Source organism: Dipodomys spectabilis, unplaced genomic scaffold (genome assembly GCF_019054845.1).
Source record: "Dipodomys spectabilis isolate Male_0828 unplaced genomic scaffold, ASM1905484v1 ptg000054l, whole genome shotgun sequence".
NCBI classification, from domain to species: domain Eukaryota; kingdom Metazoa; phylum Chordata; class Mammalia; order Rodentia; family Heteromyidae; genus Dipodomys; species Dipodomys spectabilis.
In genome coordinates, this window is record NW_024870731.1 from 36,519,943 (window position 1) to 36,538,326 (window position 18,384).

Consider the following 18,384-nt stretch of genomic DNA (forward strand, 5'->3'; position numbering starts at 1 on the left):
TGGCTTCCACATACAAGGGAAAACATGGATCCTTGTTTCTCTGGGCATGACTTCCTTCAATTCACACAATATTTTTCATGTCTTTCTATTTCTTTACAAACAGTATAATATCATTCTAATGGATATATATAATTCTAATATATATCATTCATATATATATGTATATATATATCATATTTTCTTGATCTATTTGTCCATTGAGTGGCATCTCTGCTATCTATTCCTTCTTTGATCCTAGTGCCTAAAAGCTCGCATTCTACCACTTGAGCCACAGCTCCGCTTCTGGCTTTTCAGTGTTTCATTGGAGATAAGATTATCCCAGATTTTCCTGCCCAGGTTGGGTTCTAACCTACCACCCTCATTTCTCAGCCTCCTGGTGACTTATGAAAATCTAGGCATAATGGATACAGAGTTTCAGTTTAGGATTATGAAAAAATTCTGGAGATCGACAACACTGATGGTTGCCCAATAGTGTGAATACACTTAGAGCCATTGAACTAGACACTTCAAATGGTAGAAATGGAACCTTTTATGCATGTTTTGGCCCTGTAATTTTCCAAAGACAGGATAAACTTTAGAGATGAGATCTTGGTGGCTTCTTCTAACCCGCTGCTTTCCATAATGGTTGTGTTGGCCACGAGAGCCTCATGACTTCAACTGTCATAGATGGGAATGGGGAAAACAGTACCATTCTGTGCTCAGCCACCACAGTTGACCACACACAGGACCTGCGCCCACCCTCACACATGTGAAGGATTACCAACTGGTCAAGCTTGATGGAAATGAGACCTCATTTTATATATGCATTTCGACTGAAACGTATCCATTTTTGACACTTATGGCCACAGGTAAAAATGCAAATGAACCAGGTAATGTAGGTCAGGTGAAGATTCACATACATACATAAACAGGCCATGCCAATGACTGCCGCGAAGAAATCTGGCTCTAGGTTATGTTCTTTCCACTTAACAGTTTTCCCAGAGAATAGATTATTGTCTCCTTTCAAACAAATATGAATAATAATCCCCTACATTGCTTGCATGTTATAATTTATAGGTGGCCAGATGGTTCAGACAAATGGCAACATCCTCACTACTCTTGAAACTACTGAGATGACAGGCACTATTAGCTCACACCTGTAATCCTAGCTACTCAGGAGGCTGAAATCTAAGGATCTTAGTTCAAAGCCAGTCAGGGCAGGAATGTCCGTGAAACTCTTATTTCTAACTAAGTAGTAGAAAACTGGAAGTGAAGCTGTGGCTCAAAGTGATAGAGCACTAGCCTTGAGCAAAAAGGAGCTCAGAGACAGTGCCCAGGCCCTGAGTAAAAGCCACACAGATGACCACAAAACAACTACTACTACTACTACTGGGACTCTAAGCTGTGTCCAGATCATGCAAAAGAGTGTTCACTAGCATGTGATATCAGATGACTGCTTCAGAATGATCCCTCTGGGTTTCTTATTGTTTATGTAGAGGAATTCTTCTATTAGAAGATGAATTTATGTAGATGAATTCTTCTATTCTTCTATTCCAGAACACTGAATTCTTCACTTCTTAACAACTTCTTTTGTTAGTCACAGAGAAGGGAAAAAACAGTACTTATAAAAAAAAAAAGCTGTGGAAATAGGTATGCCTATTTAGCCATAATAAACCTAATAATGAAGGAATTACAATTACATAATATTTTCTATCTTATGAGAGGCAGATAGATTTTTGTTTCCCCCCCTGAGGGCACTTTTTAAGGATGTGTTGAAATCCTTCTGGCATGTTGGAATAATCATTAATGTTTACAGTTGCTGTGGCAACTGGAAATGCCAGCAAATGCGCCGGGAAGAAGCCTGAGAGTGGAAGATAAGCTGTGTCAATTATTGAACATCTGTCAAACCCTTAGCCAATGTAAAGTGACAGACAAAAAGCTAGGAATTGACAGCGGGGTAAAAAGTATCTACTAACACACAGCTAAGGACATCAGCTAGCTATTGTTTGTTTTGCCACTGTTATCGAAGGATAATTAACTTTCCTTTCAACCCACATAAAAGAAGTATTTTTCTATTGGTGAGATTCAGCTATAACTTGTAATTTTTCATTCCATAATAATCTTCATTCACCTCTACTGGGTGCTCATTTACAGCTCTAAACTTTTTATACAAATTATTTAATTTATCTTTTGTGATAACACACTGAATTTGGCAATATAATCTCCATGTTACAGAATTTTGTGGGAGCAGACACATGAAAAACTAATGTGTGTGATTACATGCCCACCCATTCAGGTTGTTCCTTTCTTCATCGTACTCAGGACTCATTCATGAAAAGGCACGAGGTTCTCTGGCCTTCAGTGAAGATCAATTACAAACTCCTTTTCCATTCAAGTCCCAGTGCATCCTTGTAACCCTAGCACAACATTCAAGAGAGCCAATTCCAATTAGGCAAAGCTCCATAGCCCAGTCGAACTCTATTTGCAAACACTAGCCAATAATGCGTCTCACCTTCGCTTGGTGTTGTTTACAAATGGTTTTCACATGTGTAGTCTCATTTGAAGGTGACGCTTATGATGTGAGGGCTTCTTATCCCTTCCTTACATGAGAGAAAACTGAAAGTTAGAGAGATTAATTGATTTGTAGATTTCACAAAGTGAAATGGGAGATATCTCCTCCCACTTAGTGCTCTTCCAATTCTGCTACCTGAGGAAAGAGCAGTAGATAAAATTCTAGAAGCATGGGTTCGAGTCATGGCCTTATCACTTACTAACTGAAAAAAAAAGAAAAACATAGAGGAAAACAGGTAAAATTACATCATTCTTCTCTAGATATCTGCCCTGCTTCTAGTAAAGTGAAGTGTAGGGCAAATTTTTTCTCCTTAGGGTAGTTTTCTAGGGTAATTTGTAATAAATAGGCTTTAAGTAAAACCTTACCGCTAAGTTTCTCAAATGCAGCATTTTTTTATTATCTAACACCAGACTTCATCATTGCATCCCCAGTTTCTCAGATCTCAGTTTCTAGAAAATGAAAGAACATAATCCTGTTGTAATCTCTGCTATTTCAGTTTATTAGTAAAATAAGCCTTATATAGCTGGTCAGAAGACTTAACTTTTTGGCCTTACTTTAATTGATGTTCCGTCTTAAAGTGCTACTTTCTGACTTAGATCCTAACTTTCCTTTCCTTGAAAGCAGATAGTATTATCTTGAAGAGATGAATCAAATGAATTAATATAAGTGAAAATTAGGTCAGAATAAAACATGAAGTAGAATACTCAGTTATCAGTGTAGTTGTAGCCGAATATCCTGACCTGCTAGGTTAAAATAGATAGATGATTAAGAACTGATCTCTAGAAAGAATTTAAATGAACATATAATTTGTCAAATTATTCTGTTCATTATTTTGCCTTTTATTCATAGAAATAATAAATATTAATGCTTATTGAGAGCTAGTGTGTTGGATACAGTGTTATAATTAGCATGTTGCTTAGATTATGGCATTTGATCCTCTAACCTATGAGCTATTATTATTATCAAGTGGTAGCGCTCTACCACTTGAGCCATAGTGCCACTTCCGGCTTTTTCTGCTTATGTGGTGCTGAGGAATCAAATCCAGGACCTCATGCATTGAAGGGAAACAGTCTACCACTGAGTCAACTTCCCAGGCCATGAAGTTAATTTTCTTGAAGAACTCCACTCCCCCTATTTGATATCTATGATTCTGCATCTCATCCTCTCAAATCAGAATTTTGATATTCCATTATTGATAAGCACAGGACACTGTACTCACACCCTTGGGTCTTGAAGTAAAAGGGAAATAAAAGTCACTTTTCTGCTGTACTTGTGTTTTGAAAATCTCTGATTGACTGTATTAATCTTCATTGGACTAAAAACTGTCTTGGGAGAGGATATGATATGATTATCAACCTCATAACTTATCTTCATCCCTATGGTTGACCTTAGAGAATTGAAGACTAAATACCATGAAAGCCAGTAGAAGAAATATTACCAGAAATAGAAAAGTTCCTTTCATGGAAAATCAAATAATAAATCCAGACTCACAAATTATTCTTTATCTAATCCTGTCTTCTACCACTCAAGGCCAGAGACCAACCATTTCAATCAATCGTTTAGTTCTTTTTGCTTTAAAGAATAGTTTAGCCTTTTCGCTTAGGAAAGATAGTTCCATTCTTAATAGACCAGTAGGCCAGATTCTTTAATTAATCAATTTCCCAGGAGCATTTACAAGCTGAAGAGAAGAGAGAGGCAAAGAAAATATCTGGGGATATAATAAAAAGTAGCATTTTCTTGGAAAATTTGACTAATGGTTAATTTATGCTCAGAATTGAAATGTTAATTGTCCAAATTTTTATTACGTTGGTAATTGAGGAGGGTTTGGAATTGTTTCTTAATCTGGTGAAATGGCTGTGATATTGACTTGTGTGGGAGTTGCTTATCTTACTGAAAGCTTGCTCAGTTAGTCATGTTACTACTTGAGGTCTTTTATATATGTAAATAATTAAAGTTTAAATGGACATTTCCACCATCTAGCCAAAGTTATTCATCATTTCTGAGTATCCATTTTAGTTCCTGTACTAAATAATTTTCTTTCTACCCAGAAATTGCTAAGCTTAAAGTAGTAAAATAGATTTTTAATTGTGTTGCAACAAACCTCACATGTTCTATTTCTTATGATTTATGCATCTTAGGAAATATCATTTCATGCTTAGTATAGGGGACATATGCCACATGATATTTCAGAGATATTTAATCCCCTGGCTCCCTAAAATTCTAACCATCTCCTGAGTGCTAGATGAAGGGTGAGGTACAGGAACAAGTGTCAACAGAATTATCTTGATCCCTACCTTCAACTACCACAGCAAAAGACTTGGGAAATCAATCAAAATAGGCACCCCAGACTCTCGTGTCACTTGCTGTGTGAAAGTAAAAGTTGCAATTACATTTGTTGTCTCTAGCACATGGAGAAAAAATTACCATGGCCTTCTAAACAGACATTAAAGATGTCTCTTTTAATCCCAAATCAAAGCCCATTGGTTGTCTTTGTAATCTTGGAATAACACCTTTGACTTTCTTCTCATCATGTTCTCTGTCTCCTGAGTGAAACCAAAACCAATTTTATTTATTTCTGTAAATTCTCAGAAGCAACAATTAATATCATAGATGTATTTGTGAGGAGCTGAAGAGGTAGCTGAGTGGTTTGGTGCTCATCTAGCATGTCTGAGGCCCTGTATTGGATCCCCAGAATTTAAAATAAAAAAAACAAAATGGAAGGTGTTTTGAACATGTAAATGACCAAGTCAGTTGTGGGTTTCTGATGTTCTCATAAGACATAATTTTACTTAGAGGTGAAGCCTGATTTATCTGGTGCAATCTTATCTTCGTATGCATGGAAACATTTCACTCAGTCTTGCGGTTCTGGTCTTCATGGAGTCACACATCTGGCCATGTTACCCTCGTGTCACCCGGAATTCTAGGAGCATCAAAATAGTGTGTGCACTAATCTCTGCACACTTGCTCTCTGCACTTATGGGGTACAATTTATACACCCTTAGATGATCAGTCACCTTTCTATCTGTCTTTCAGAATCAGAGTCTTTCCTTCTCTCCTCCCCCCTCCCTCCCTCTCTCTCTCTCTCTCCCTCTCTCTCTCTCTCTCTCTCTCTCTCTCTCTCTCTCTCTCTCTCTCTCTCTCTCTCTCTCTCTCTCTCACACACACACACACACACACACACACCATGGAATAAGGAAGGAAGGAAGGAGATTTTCCAGGGAAAATGCTTAGACATTTTGATTTAAACCATTTGTCTCCTGATAGCCCTATTTTTTTTTTTTTTTGCCTTTCTGTGATCTCAGTGATTGTGAATTGCCATCAATGATCTAATGAAAGTATCATGCCCTTCCTTCTCACTGACACATTATGTGCGGAGCTCAGTAATTCCATAATATTGTTGCTCCAAAGAAACTTTTGACCCATTGCAACAATGAGATGTACAAGTCGTTATGTCGAAAAACGAACTTTACAACTTTGGTAGGGGGGAGGGAGGATCAGGTGGGGGGACAAGGGGGGAAGGGATGGGAAGGGGAAACAAAGAGGAGGCAACAATGCTTGATAAGAAATGTACTCATTATCTTGCCCATATAATTGTAACTCCTCTGTACAGTATTCTCACAGTTAAAAAAAAAAAAGAAAGAAACTTTTGAGATGCAGAATTCCAGTTTGATTCAACTTACATTTGCTAAGATTATTACAGAATGGAAGAGATGAAAGGTGGAAATAGGTTCTCTCCCCATAAATATTCTTTTCTGCAAGTTGTGCCAATGCCTGGTAAACAGAGAAAGAAAGAGCAAATGAACCATTCAGATCTGGGAAAAGGAAAGACTTAATAGGTGAAACAAGGAAATGTGTATATAGTAGTTGCTTTCTGGAGGGAAGTAGAGAGAAGGGAGGGAGTAAAGGCAGGAGGGGAAAGATGGAAGGGAAAAAGGAAGGAGAGAGGAAGAAAAAAGGAGGGAGGGAAGGAAGGTGAGAGAAAGCAGGACAGAGAAGGGAGGGAGGGAGGGAAGGAGGAAGGAAAAGAGGGAAGGAGGAAGCAAGGGAGGGAAGGAGAGAGGAAGGAAAAAAGGAAGGAAGAAAAAAGGAAGGAAGGAAAGGGAGAGAGGGGGACAGAGGGAGGGAGGAAAAGCTAAGATATTCTGTTACTGAGAAGGGACCACTTACATTTGGAGGGCCAGGACATGGCTGTTTGCAAAGGATGATGGTGGCTAACAGCAGAAATTGCCCGGATGTCCTGAACAGAGCTTACACACACCTAAGCAGGGAGACCGGAAAGCCCAGAGCGCCTCAGGGGAGTAGTCACAATGTTTCCACTGTACCTTAAAGCACCTCTACTTAGCAGAAGGTATAAGCCTTTCTTAAAAGACAAGTCTGTGGTGATGTGCCACTCACAGAGACATGAAAGCAAAAGCAGAGCCCTCCTGCTCTGATTGGACTGTGCATCCCCAGTGACCTATGGGAGAGGACATGGCTGTGGTGTGAATCCATCAACCAGCCATGCCCCGTGTGGCCTCCCTGGAGTTCTGTAGAACCCAGCCTGCGGGATACTTTTCCAGAATATGGATTTCTTTCTTGTTTGGTTGTTCTTTTTTTGTTCCACCAAGAAAAGAGTAGAAAGCTAAGACTTGATTATTTAGGGTCTTACTAGAGAAGAGTAAGAAAGCATGATGCACTTGACATAAAGGAGGAGACAAGACTCAGGGAGGCCAGTGGGACTTGAACAACCCAGAGCTGCCCTGTCCTAGGATTAATCTGGCAGTGCTGTGTGGTTGGCTGTGAGCTTGGCTACACAGCAGCGTGTTTGTAGGCCAATGAGGGGCATGGTAGGAGGATCATGCAAGCAAAAGGTTTCACACAATTCAGATGGAAAGGATTTCGGAACTCAAGGATCCACGGCTGGGGTCTGGGGGGGCTTGTTACTCCCTAGAGAAGGTCAGACCTCACCAAGGTTTACTGGAGGGAGCACAAATATTGAGCTGAGAGAGTCTTGCAGTATTCTTTCTGGAGCTAGCATTGAACTTTGGTATAATAAGTACCATTGTTTCTTGCATATCATTTCTATGAGATCTGAAGTATTTTATACTTTGGTGTCAGAGGTTGACCATGAGAACAGTTATTTCTTTAAAAATGAGCTTTGGGGGCTGGGAAGGTAGCTCAGTGGTAGAGCGCTTGCCTTGCATGCATGAGGCCCTGAGTTTGATTCCTCAGCACCATATAAGCAGAGGAAAAAAAAACCGGAAGTGGCAATGTGGCTCATAAGTGGTAGAGCGCTAGCCTTGAGCTGAAGAGCTGAGGGACAGCGGCCAGGCCAGAGTTCAGGCCCCACGACCGGACCCAAAAAAAATAAAAAATAAAAATAATAAATAGAATTCCTGACCTTTAACCCTGCAAACATGTCCCTTCACCTTTATCCCTTGAGTATTGATCTATGCATGTCGGTCCACTGAAACTGCATCTGCTTTACTGGTTTGACCACACTGAGAAGACTGGACCTTTCTTTGTAGCAATTAGAAAGGTTCAGGCTGATTCCTGAGGATTTCAGCACCAGCTCCAACTTGGCCCATCAAAAGACTAAGATGAATTTCTCTTATCTAATGTCATTCTCATATTAACAGAAGTTTACAGCACAGGGTCAATTCAATGTCTCTCTGCTTCTCTACTCCAAAGCACTGGTCACACACAAACTTGCTGGCAAGAATAAGTGGGACCAAGAGTAATCTGTAGGGAGAGAGTAATGTAGACTGTGGCAGATCAGAGACTACAGAAGGCTCTGCAGCGGGAGGCTGCTTCTCAACTTGGTCAGCTGCTTCCCTGGTGAAAAGAGAGACTAAAGACATCGGGTTCTTTGAACGCAGGAGTTTCTCAAAATTTGGTCTCCTGACCTGCAGCATCAGCATTACCTGGGAACTTGTTTGAAAATGCAAACTTTAGATTTCCAGAATCAGAACGTTTGGGAGTGGAGGCCCAGTCTCCTGGGTAGGAACAGCTCTTCAAAGGGTTCTGAATCTCACCCAAGCTTGAGAACCACTCGGTGTGGCAGATGCTGTGTTTCCCCCACGATTGCTCTTCGGGACTGCTCTGTGAGAACAGTGCTTACATTTCAAGGAAGCCCCAGTCTCAATGTCTACTTGACCTTCGCTGTGTTCCTAAGAGGCAGAAACTGGAGAAGATGCACATCCGCGCCACATCCATCAATTCTGGCCGTCTGTCACTTTCTTATCTCCACTGGAGAGCCCAGATAACTCTAGCAAAAAAAATGCTTTTTTCGTTTGAAGTATCCGTCCCTCCTTTGCTCAGTGCATGCAATTTTGCTGTCTCCAGACCTAAATAATGTTCCTTAAGTTTTCTTTAGATACATTTGTTTTTACTGGTAGTTTTGGGTTCTTGTTTTAATAAGTGTTCAGGCTCTATCCTTAGCAATCCAGAAACACATTATGCAACCGTCAGTTACAAGTAGAAGATTTGGTTGAAGTCTTTCCATTTACAACTAAAACTCAAATCTTATAACATCATATACTCATATACGTACCAACCGAGCAATGTGTAAACCACTTTCTACTCAAATTCCTTAATTTCCTTTCTACATACAGATTTGTGTTGTATGTGTATGTGTGTTGGGACTAGAACTTGAATTCAAGGCTTTGTGCTTTTGCTTGCCTTTTTTGCTCATAGCTATTGCTCCACCACTTGAGCCACACCCCTAGTCCAGCATTTTGCTGTGTAGGTGGAAATAAGAGTCTCTCAGACTTTTGGACTTTTCTACTCGGCCTGGCCTAGAACTGAAATCTTCAGCTTCCTGAGTGGCTAGAATCCAAGGTGTGAGTCCATACAGAAATTTTTAAAGAACCTCTTTAACCAAAGAAAATCACCCAATTGGCCCAATATAAAATATAGACAAAAGTAAAACAACCCAAATTGTAATTTGTAAAACTAGAAATTTGTAAAAGAGAAAATGCAGAAGACATATTTAAGAACAGTATTCAAGGTTTGCTTACATTAGGAAACAGCCCCTCTGCCCTCTTCTTTCCTACGCTCACGCCCAGACTCGCGTGGTGAAGTGGCAAGCACTAAAAATACCATTGGATAAAAGCAGTAGCCCCTTAGTCAGAGGCTTATTTTTAGACCTGCTTGCCACAAGGCTGTTTGAGATTTAGCACCGAGCCTTATCTAATCCCTTCCTCACGATTTCATTCCTCCAAAATTAGTGCAAGTTAAACATCCTTTGCCCAAAGTGCTTGGCACCAAAACTGCTTCAGAGTTCAGATTCTTTCAAAGTAGAGAGTACTTGCATTTTTATAATGAAATGTCTTACAGATGGGACCCAAATCTAAACACCTTAATTTTTTTTCCTATACATACTTTGATAGATGGCCTACATACCAGTACTTTAAGTAACTGTCTAATTCTTTGGTTTACCAGTAACTACCAGGGTGATTTTTAACAGATACAGGGTTTCTTTAGATCTCACTTTTCTTCCAGACCATTCTGTCAATGTGAGTAAAACACACAGTTACAATGTACAGAATTCTAACACGAAACCATTAAAAACAAAATAAGTCATCTCATCCTACTCCTTCAATTCACAGATAAGAGAACTAAACCTCTTCTAGCCCCAAACTAAACTAGCCCTAAACGGCTGGTGTCCTAACCCAGCCGTCTTCTCTGAACATTGAGCCTGTCCCCCATTCCCTGCTTTGTCCCCAATTCTCTGTAACCATCAACTCTTGTCCTTTCCTTCACGCCAGCTTTCTGGTCTCTAAAATTGCAGGGGCTGAACAAGGATCCTATCATCCTGGAAAATTTAAGTATTAAAGAGAAGCCTCTTTAAAAGCTGCCTTCTTAGTTACTGCTGGACTAGAACTCAACATGAGGATGCATTATCCAACTCCAGAAAGAAACGTGTGGAAAGAAGTTCAGAGTAACCATGCAGACAACACATTCACCTTGGGAGAATTGGGTCAACAGGCACCTCATTTTAAAATGGTCTTATTGGTGTCTTTTATTTTTCAGGAGAATAGCAAATGACCTATCTTTCATTATTAGCAAATGGTATGAAGGAAAGAACCTACTGAGCGAGTGAAGTTTCAGAGTTAATTTCCAATAGCTCTCAATGCTAAAAATCATAGAACCATTGCTAGGTCCTTCCGCCTTAATTAGCATTGTATTATAACTAGTCTCAGTATTGCCAATTGAGCATCAGAAGCTTTGAAATCTATGTAATATATTACATTCCAAGGATCTGTTTACTCGGTGGTTACAAATTGCCAATGGGACACAAACTGTCTGTCACTTCCAGAGCAATTAGTGTGCGAAAACTTATCAAAAGAAATCTGTCAAGTTTTGAGGAAGGATAAATATTGCATGGAAATCCCTGGGGAAATCAAACTGAGTGGGATACATTTTTTTTCTCTTCCCGTTGCAGCTCACAAGGATTTATTTTTGTTTTATTTACTTGGCTTTTCTTTTCAGAATGTTGATAGCATTTCACAGAACCCAATGGATTAATGTTCTGTTCTGATAAAAATAGATTTTGGTTCTTAGGGGAAATCCGTATTGTCTGTTGAGTGGTGTAATAATGTTGCTCTTTACTTTCAAATATCAAGGGCTCTTGTTTCCTAATGGAGTACTGAAATGGGAGTTTATCCAGAAACTTCAGGTCATCCTCTGCTCTGATACATTCTGATGCTACACATTGACCCTTGCTAGACCAAGTAATCTGTTGCTACTTTGTAGCTTTCCTATACTTTTTGCCTTTTCTCATATTATATTCTTACTGCATGATATCCATTTTACTCCTTCCTGATTGCCCTGGAAAAATATATACATATGTGTATATACTTGTATATGTGTATGTATGTATGTGTGCATATATATATATATATATATATATATACATATATGTATATATATATATATGAGTAAAAACACAGTATTTCAAAGGGTGATGTTTGTTGTGAAGGAAACTAAGTTAATATCGTGATGAAAGATTTCCCCTGTGTGAGAGGCTCAGAGCACTTAGTTCATTGTGATTTTTCCAGTTCACTACCTAAGACTTTGGGGCCAGCATTGGTAGGCTGCTTAACTCCATCTCTTTGTGTCTCTTCCTGGCAACTATAGTGTTTCTTTTTCTACAGCATAAGAACTGGTTATAATACCAGCATGAAAACTTATACTGTCAGTGTCATAAGTTCACAAAATTATTACAAGTTTCCCATTCTGATTTTTTTCTATTTTCTTTTCTTCCTTTGGTTAATCTTGCTGTCATTTGTTCTTTATTCAACTATGTTCATTTCCTTCTAATACGGATGCACCTCTTCCATTCATTAAAATGCATGGAAGGAAGTGGCGCTGTGGCTCAAGTGGTAGTGCGCCTGCCTTGAGCTGAAGAGCTGAGGGACAGCGCTCAGGCCCAGGGATCACATGCATGATCTCAAGCAACAAGGCAAACTGGGCTCTGAGAGAGAGCAGGCAAGGTATCATGACAGTGTGCTCATCCATAATCATACAGGACAGTATGAGCAAGTGTTATCACTGAATTGCTTCCTCCCTGGATGCTACAGTACCTCCCAGGGTGCCTGAACTTATCCTGTCGATTGTGTTTAGTGAAGATCCAAGTATGACTGAACTCATCCTTCCTGACTATACTTTATTTCTATTTTCCTTTGTTTTTTGGTTATACAGGAGTTTCTACTCAGGGCCTTGTACTAAGCAAGCACTCTACCACTTAAGCTACCCCCATAATACTTTTGTTTAGCTTTGTCATTATTGCTGTTGGCTGCAACATTATTGCTACATGGCTGCAATTACAGGAGCACACCACCATACCCAGAGAGACTCTGAGTTCTAATCCTAGTACCAAAAGAAAGAAAAAGAGAGAGGTAGGGGAAAGAGAGAGTTTAAATACTTCTCTTTTTTATAATTTCTAAATAATTTTTATGGTGAAAATACCATACAGAGGGGTTACAATTACATGAGCAAGGTAATGAGTACATTTCTAATCAAGCATTGTTGCCTCCTCCTTTGTTTCCCCTTCCCATCCCTGCCCTCCCATCTCCCCCCCCACCCCACCATCCTCCCCCCCTCCCCACCCCCCCCCCCGCCCGCCAAGGTTGTAAAGTTTGCTTTTCAACGTAACATCTTCTACATCTCATTGTTGCAATGGGTCCACCTGTATCCCTATTTAAACAATTTGTTTTTTCCCTTCCCCTCCACAAATTATACCAACATAAAATACAGTGAAAGCAAGGGTTATACTGTGGGCGAGGGACATAGAAAGCAATAAAGAAATCATCTTATAAATATGTTAGAAACAATCGCAAGAAAGAAAAACCAGTTGAGTCCTTATCTTGGGGTTCATTTCACCTAACATCAACTTGATGTTAAATGATTCTGTTATGTAACTCAGGTTCAAACTTTGGTCTTCTTACCTTCTGAATGCTTTGCCTCCAGCTAGAAGATAATGAGGCAGATGCCTACTACAGAATTCATTGTTCAGGGCAAGGAATGTGGCTCAGTGGTAGAGCGCTTGCCTTGCATGCCTGAAGCCCTGGGTTCGATTCCTCAGCACCACATACGCAAAAAGAAAAAAGCCAGAAGTGGCGCTGTGGCTCAAGTGGTAGAGCGCTAGCCTTGAGCTGAAGAGCTGAGGGACAGCGCCCAGGCCCAGAGTTCAGGCCCCATGACTGGACCGCCCCCCCAAAAAAAGAAAAAAAAAGAAATTGTTCAGAAGAGAAAACCGAGGCACTGAGAGATGACTGGGTTTACCTGAGCAGGTTTTGCTCACTTTTTGGGTACAGGGAGAAGACCATTGTTCACATCTCTAGTCCTTAGATGGAGGCTGCCATATTGGACTGAGCTTCTTCATGACCTAATATAGGGGTCTTTCCTTCCCTGGGGGATTTTAGTTCTTGAGGAAAGTTGTCTTCTGCTGTGAGCATTTGTTTATTGATGTTTCCTCTTGCCATCAGCATGGGGTTACTTCTAATTACATGCACATGCCTAAATAAAATGATTAGCTATTCTCTCAGAGATATAATTATGACTCTAGAAGAAAGCATGTGCAAATGTTACCATGTGGGGATAAAAGAGAGCAGAACCTTCTAGACTCTGCTTTTGATGATGGAGGCAAAATGTGCTTCCTGTTGCACATTCAGTTGTTGAGGTCAGTTAGCACTGGGTTCCAGCAAAGGATTACACACCAATTCCTTTCACAATAATGAGAGTGACCTCCACTCACTCTAGGGGCCTTTCTGCCATCTTTCAAGGACGTTTCAAGCATGTAGAACTTAACCTGAGATTCTATCGTGACCTACAGTAACTCAGCCAACCGGTTCCAAGACCAGAGGTCCCACCTCCCCTCCCACCCCACTCCCACCTGCTCCCCCCAAATACAAGTTCAAAGATAAAATTTTGACTAATTGGTACCAATAGCTCATCTACCATTTTCAGCCTTGGATCCATCTGGAGTTCACGCTGCCTAGAGGGGAAGTTTGCAGAGCCTGGAGCAGCAGACGTTCATGGGATTTTTGTGGTTGTTGTTTTCTTATGTTTTCAAAGCAGAAGAGTGCACTGAAACAAACTGTAGAAACTCAGTGTCATTTAGGGTTCTCTGAAATGGACAGCAGAAACTCCTGTGTTCATTTGTAAAACATTTACCTAAGCCCTAAGAAAAATAAGAAGTCTTAAAGGAACAGTTTCAGATATGACTCCATTTATAACACTGGCGTTTGTAGGATAAATAAGGATTTGCAAAAATGTTGTTCTTTGACCACACAATATTTTTTGGTGGCAATCCTGGCACTTAAACTTAGGGCATAGGCACTGTCCCTTAGCTTTTTCACTCAAGTTTTTTCTAAAACTTGAGCCATAGCTCCACTTCTAGACTTTTGGTGGTTAATTGGAGATGAGAGTCTCATGAACTTTTCAGCCCCAACTGACTTCAAACTGTGATCCTCCATATGTCAGCCTCCTGGGTAGCTAGGATTACAGGTACCTGGCAACAGTGCACATGTCTAACTCAACCATTTCCGTCCTGGATTACAGTAAAATTCCCTTATCCAGAAAAAAAAGAAATATATTTGTAGGAAGTAATGCTGTGGCTCTAGAGGTAGAACACTGGCCTTTAGCTGAAGAGCTAAGGGACCGCACCCAGGCCCAGAGTTCAAGCCCCACAAAAAAAGGGGGGAAAAAGAAATATATTTGTAGTGAGGTTTCTTTTTGCTTTTCAGAGCTGAGCTATGCCTGGATCTTCAATGAATACCCTTCCTATCAGGATAATCGTCGCTTCGTTTCTCAAGAGACTGGAAACCTATACATTGCCAAAGTAGAAAAATCAGATGTTGGGAATTATACCTGCGTGGTTACAAATACTGTGACAAACCACAAGGTCCTGGGCCCCCCCACGCCACTAATACTGCGGAATGATGGTGAGTTATCCAACTATCCAATTTTGTTCACCCTGATCTTTCGCCATCAGAGGTTGAATATGAAATGATAGTTGATGTAATTGACACACAAAGCTTTAAATAAGAAAAGTTTAATGCTTTCTGAATTTGGTCCCCAGTGCTTTTTTTTCTACTTGTGTAAGAAATAACCCCATGAATCCATTTTGGAAGACTAATTAGAAATCTAATTGCCAACCTCAACAGGAATGGATGCAGAAGAATATAAATAACAAAGGAATCTATTTCTTGTTTCTCTCTCACTTCAATTGTGCACACAGGCAGCATTAAGTGAAAGGTTGAACAATTAGCTCATTAATCAATTCTGTGTAATTTAGAATTTGGGGTGCAGAAAGGCTTAAATTATCCAAATCACCTCTGGATTTATAACAGTCAAGGCATGATACTTGGCTAGGTGGAGACACAAGATTTAGTTTCCTGCTCTGTAATGAGATTATTTCAATAAAATATATGAATTTCACCTTAATTAGCTAAATGTCCTCAATGCATGGTACACCAGTCTTACAGTCCAAGGCCTAGATTTGTCTACCAGAGGTTTGTACATATGTTGCTCCCTCTTCCTGAAATGCTCTTCTTTATTTCTATTTTTATTTATTTTTTATTTTTTTGCTGGTTCTGGGGCTTGAACCCTGCCAGGGCCTGGGTGCTATTGCTAAGCCTCCTTTTGCTCAAGGCTAGTGCTCTACCACTTGAGCCACAGTGCCACTTCTGGCTTTTTCTGAATAGTTTATTGGAGATAAGAGTCACATAGACTTTTCTGCCCAGGCTGGCTTTCAACCTCAATCTTTACATCTTAGCCTCCTGGGTAGCAAGTCTTTCTTTCCTGTAGTGACAAACTCTCACTTGGGTAATTGATAGGTGCTAGTCTTTCAGTTTCTGCAAATATAACACTGGTTGGGCCCACAACAGTAGGTCACTCCAGTAATCTTCACAACTTGAGAGGCAAAGAAGGCAAGAAATCACAGTTGAGGCAACTGAGGCTCACTTCAAATAAGTTAAATATTAAATCCCAGAGCCACATAACCAAAATGTAATGATTCCAACTGGGCACTGGTGATTCACCGGTTTCCAAAGAACAAAAAGATTGAGAGTATTATTTTAGACAAGGTTTATAAAACTGAAAGCCCAGCTTCTCCCTGGCAACAGGAACATTGATTTGTTCTCTGGATCTTTCTTTTGTTTGTGTGTGTGTGTGTGTATGTGTGTGTGTGTGTGTGTGTGTGTGTGTGTGTGTGTGTGTGTTTTCTTTTTTTCTTTTCTTTTCCTTTTGTTTTAGTCAATTGTGGGGCTTGAACTTGGGACCTGGATGCTTTCCCTGAGCCCTTTAGCTCAAGACTAACACTTTACCCCTTTGAACCACAGCATCACTTCCAGTTTTCTGGTGGTTACTTGGGGACAAGAAGCTCATGGATTTTCCTGCCTGGACTGACTTTAAACCACAATGCTCAGATCTCAGCCTCCTGAGTAGCTAGGATTACAGGTGTGAGGCACCAGTGCCTGGCCTGTGGGGTTTTTCTTGTTGTTTTGTTTAGTTTTTGCTCCAGCTCTCCCTCTTCACCTTGTTTATCTATATTTACTAATCAGCTTTCCTTGCATGCCCTGCTCACATTGTGATCAAGCAAAGATCATACTATACTTTGTACTGGATCTCAGCATCTGGCTTGCCATGTGACTAATGTTAAATTAACATGTTGGTGTTGAAGATGCACTGCACTAAATAAAACTGAACAACTGTCTGTTTAAAGAGAAAAGTAAGCAAGGTAACATTTCTATCAAAGCTGTCATTGCTATCTTTCCAGAAGTAATGATGAAGAAACTTTCAAAAGATATGCTCTAGGGATATTTTGTAAGAAATAGCTAAAAAAATAAAATAAAATTAGAAAATTGAAAATAAAATAAAAAATACAGTCCCTTCTGGTCCCTACCCAGAATGCATTTGTACTTAAATGCCTACTCAACAATATCTGTTTGGGTGAGTCAACTTAGAGGTGTAATGAAATACTGACTTTAATGCATTGGGATCTAGCCAAAGATAAATGCCATATAAAACTGCTGCTTCCCAAAGCACCAACAAAAGTAATCAGGAAGCACAAAAAGTCTAGAATCCGTCTGTATATCTCAGGTTGGCAACAATTCTGCCTTTTGCTTGGCTTTTATACTTATCTTGATGGCGAACGTGTCTTCATAGACATGATAAATACTAGTGTTAGAATATTTTATCACCAATTTAGGAGGCTTAAATCTCATTCTGCAATTAATGGCCTTTCATTCTGAAATTTCCATGAGCATTTCATGGTCTAATTTATAATGTCTTTGCAATTTAGACTGGAGTACATAAAAGGGATACTCAAGCTGTATTACTAAGCACAAAACAGGTTATTTAATTAGCTCTTGTCTGAAGGTGAGAGAAAAGGAGGAAAATAAATCAAGAGAAATGGCAAAATAATGATGATATTCTTATTTAAGTCTCTCCTGTGAGAGTAAAATCAATGGAATGATCACTCCACAAGATCTTGTGTTTAGTGACCGTATTAGACTGATAAAAGTACAAGTAGAGTGTAGAATTGATACATCCATTTCAGTCATTGAAGCAACTCGAAAATTTGCACCCTCCTTCTGTCTCTGAAATGTGATAAGCAAGGCAAAGCAGGTGTTTCCGCTTGACCTATACTAAATGCCACAATGAGTCCTTTCTTTTTGCTAAGAGCAGATATATGTAAAGAGGTAGAATGATTCATTGCTTCTAGCCTGGGAAGAGATGATGAACCATAAAGTGTGAACCATGATCCTGGCCCAGGTTCTGATCAGAATCGGGTGTGGTATCCATGTCTGTATGTCTGACAGTATTTACCACATGGCCCTAGCATGCTACCACTCTGGAAGACGTTACATAGAACTTCCTGTGGCTGCCACCTTCCTACCGTCCATCTCTGAGCAGAACAGATCCCCAGCATTCAGTAACTGTGTCACTTAGAGATACTCATTGAATCTCATTGCCCTTTGATTTTTTTCCTTCTGAACGTTATGATAATGATATCTACATCTGAGAGATGTTTGGTATATTAAAACAAATATAACGTGGTTCAAACACGGACAAAATCAAAGTATAACATCAAGAACTTTCCTCCCTAACCTATGCTCAACAAATTATATTTTAAGCAAATTACAGTAGTGGATAGATGGTACTCTCCTTGGTGTTATAAAGTTTGGACAGATCATGGCAGAGAAGGGTAGATATAATACTTTCAGAATGCTGATACTATTACACTCTAAAGTGTTCAATCTTTGCTGGTAAAAGTTTGCACAGCTGTCTTTTCTCCTCTTGTGTTTGCTTCTTCGCTCTATTATATCTCTTTTAGAACAATTTCT

General features: G+C 39.8%; 1 protein-coding gene across 1 annotated transcript in view; it reads left to right on the top strand.

Moving 5' to 3' along the window:
- The window catches only part of LOC122108041 (contactin-4), a 397,297-nt gene that overhangs the window by 232,202 nt on the left and 146,711 nt on the right, over positions 1-18,384 (top strand). The window contains exon 5 of the mRNA XM_042680009.1: positions 14,782-14,979. Coding sequence (XP_042535943.1) covers positions 14,782-14,979 — 198 coding nt within the window. The remainder of the gene's footprint in view (positions 1-14,781; positions 14,980-18,384) is intronic.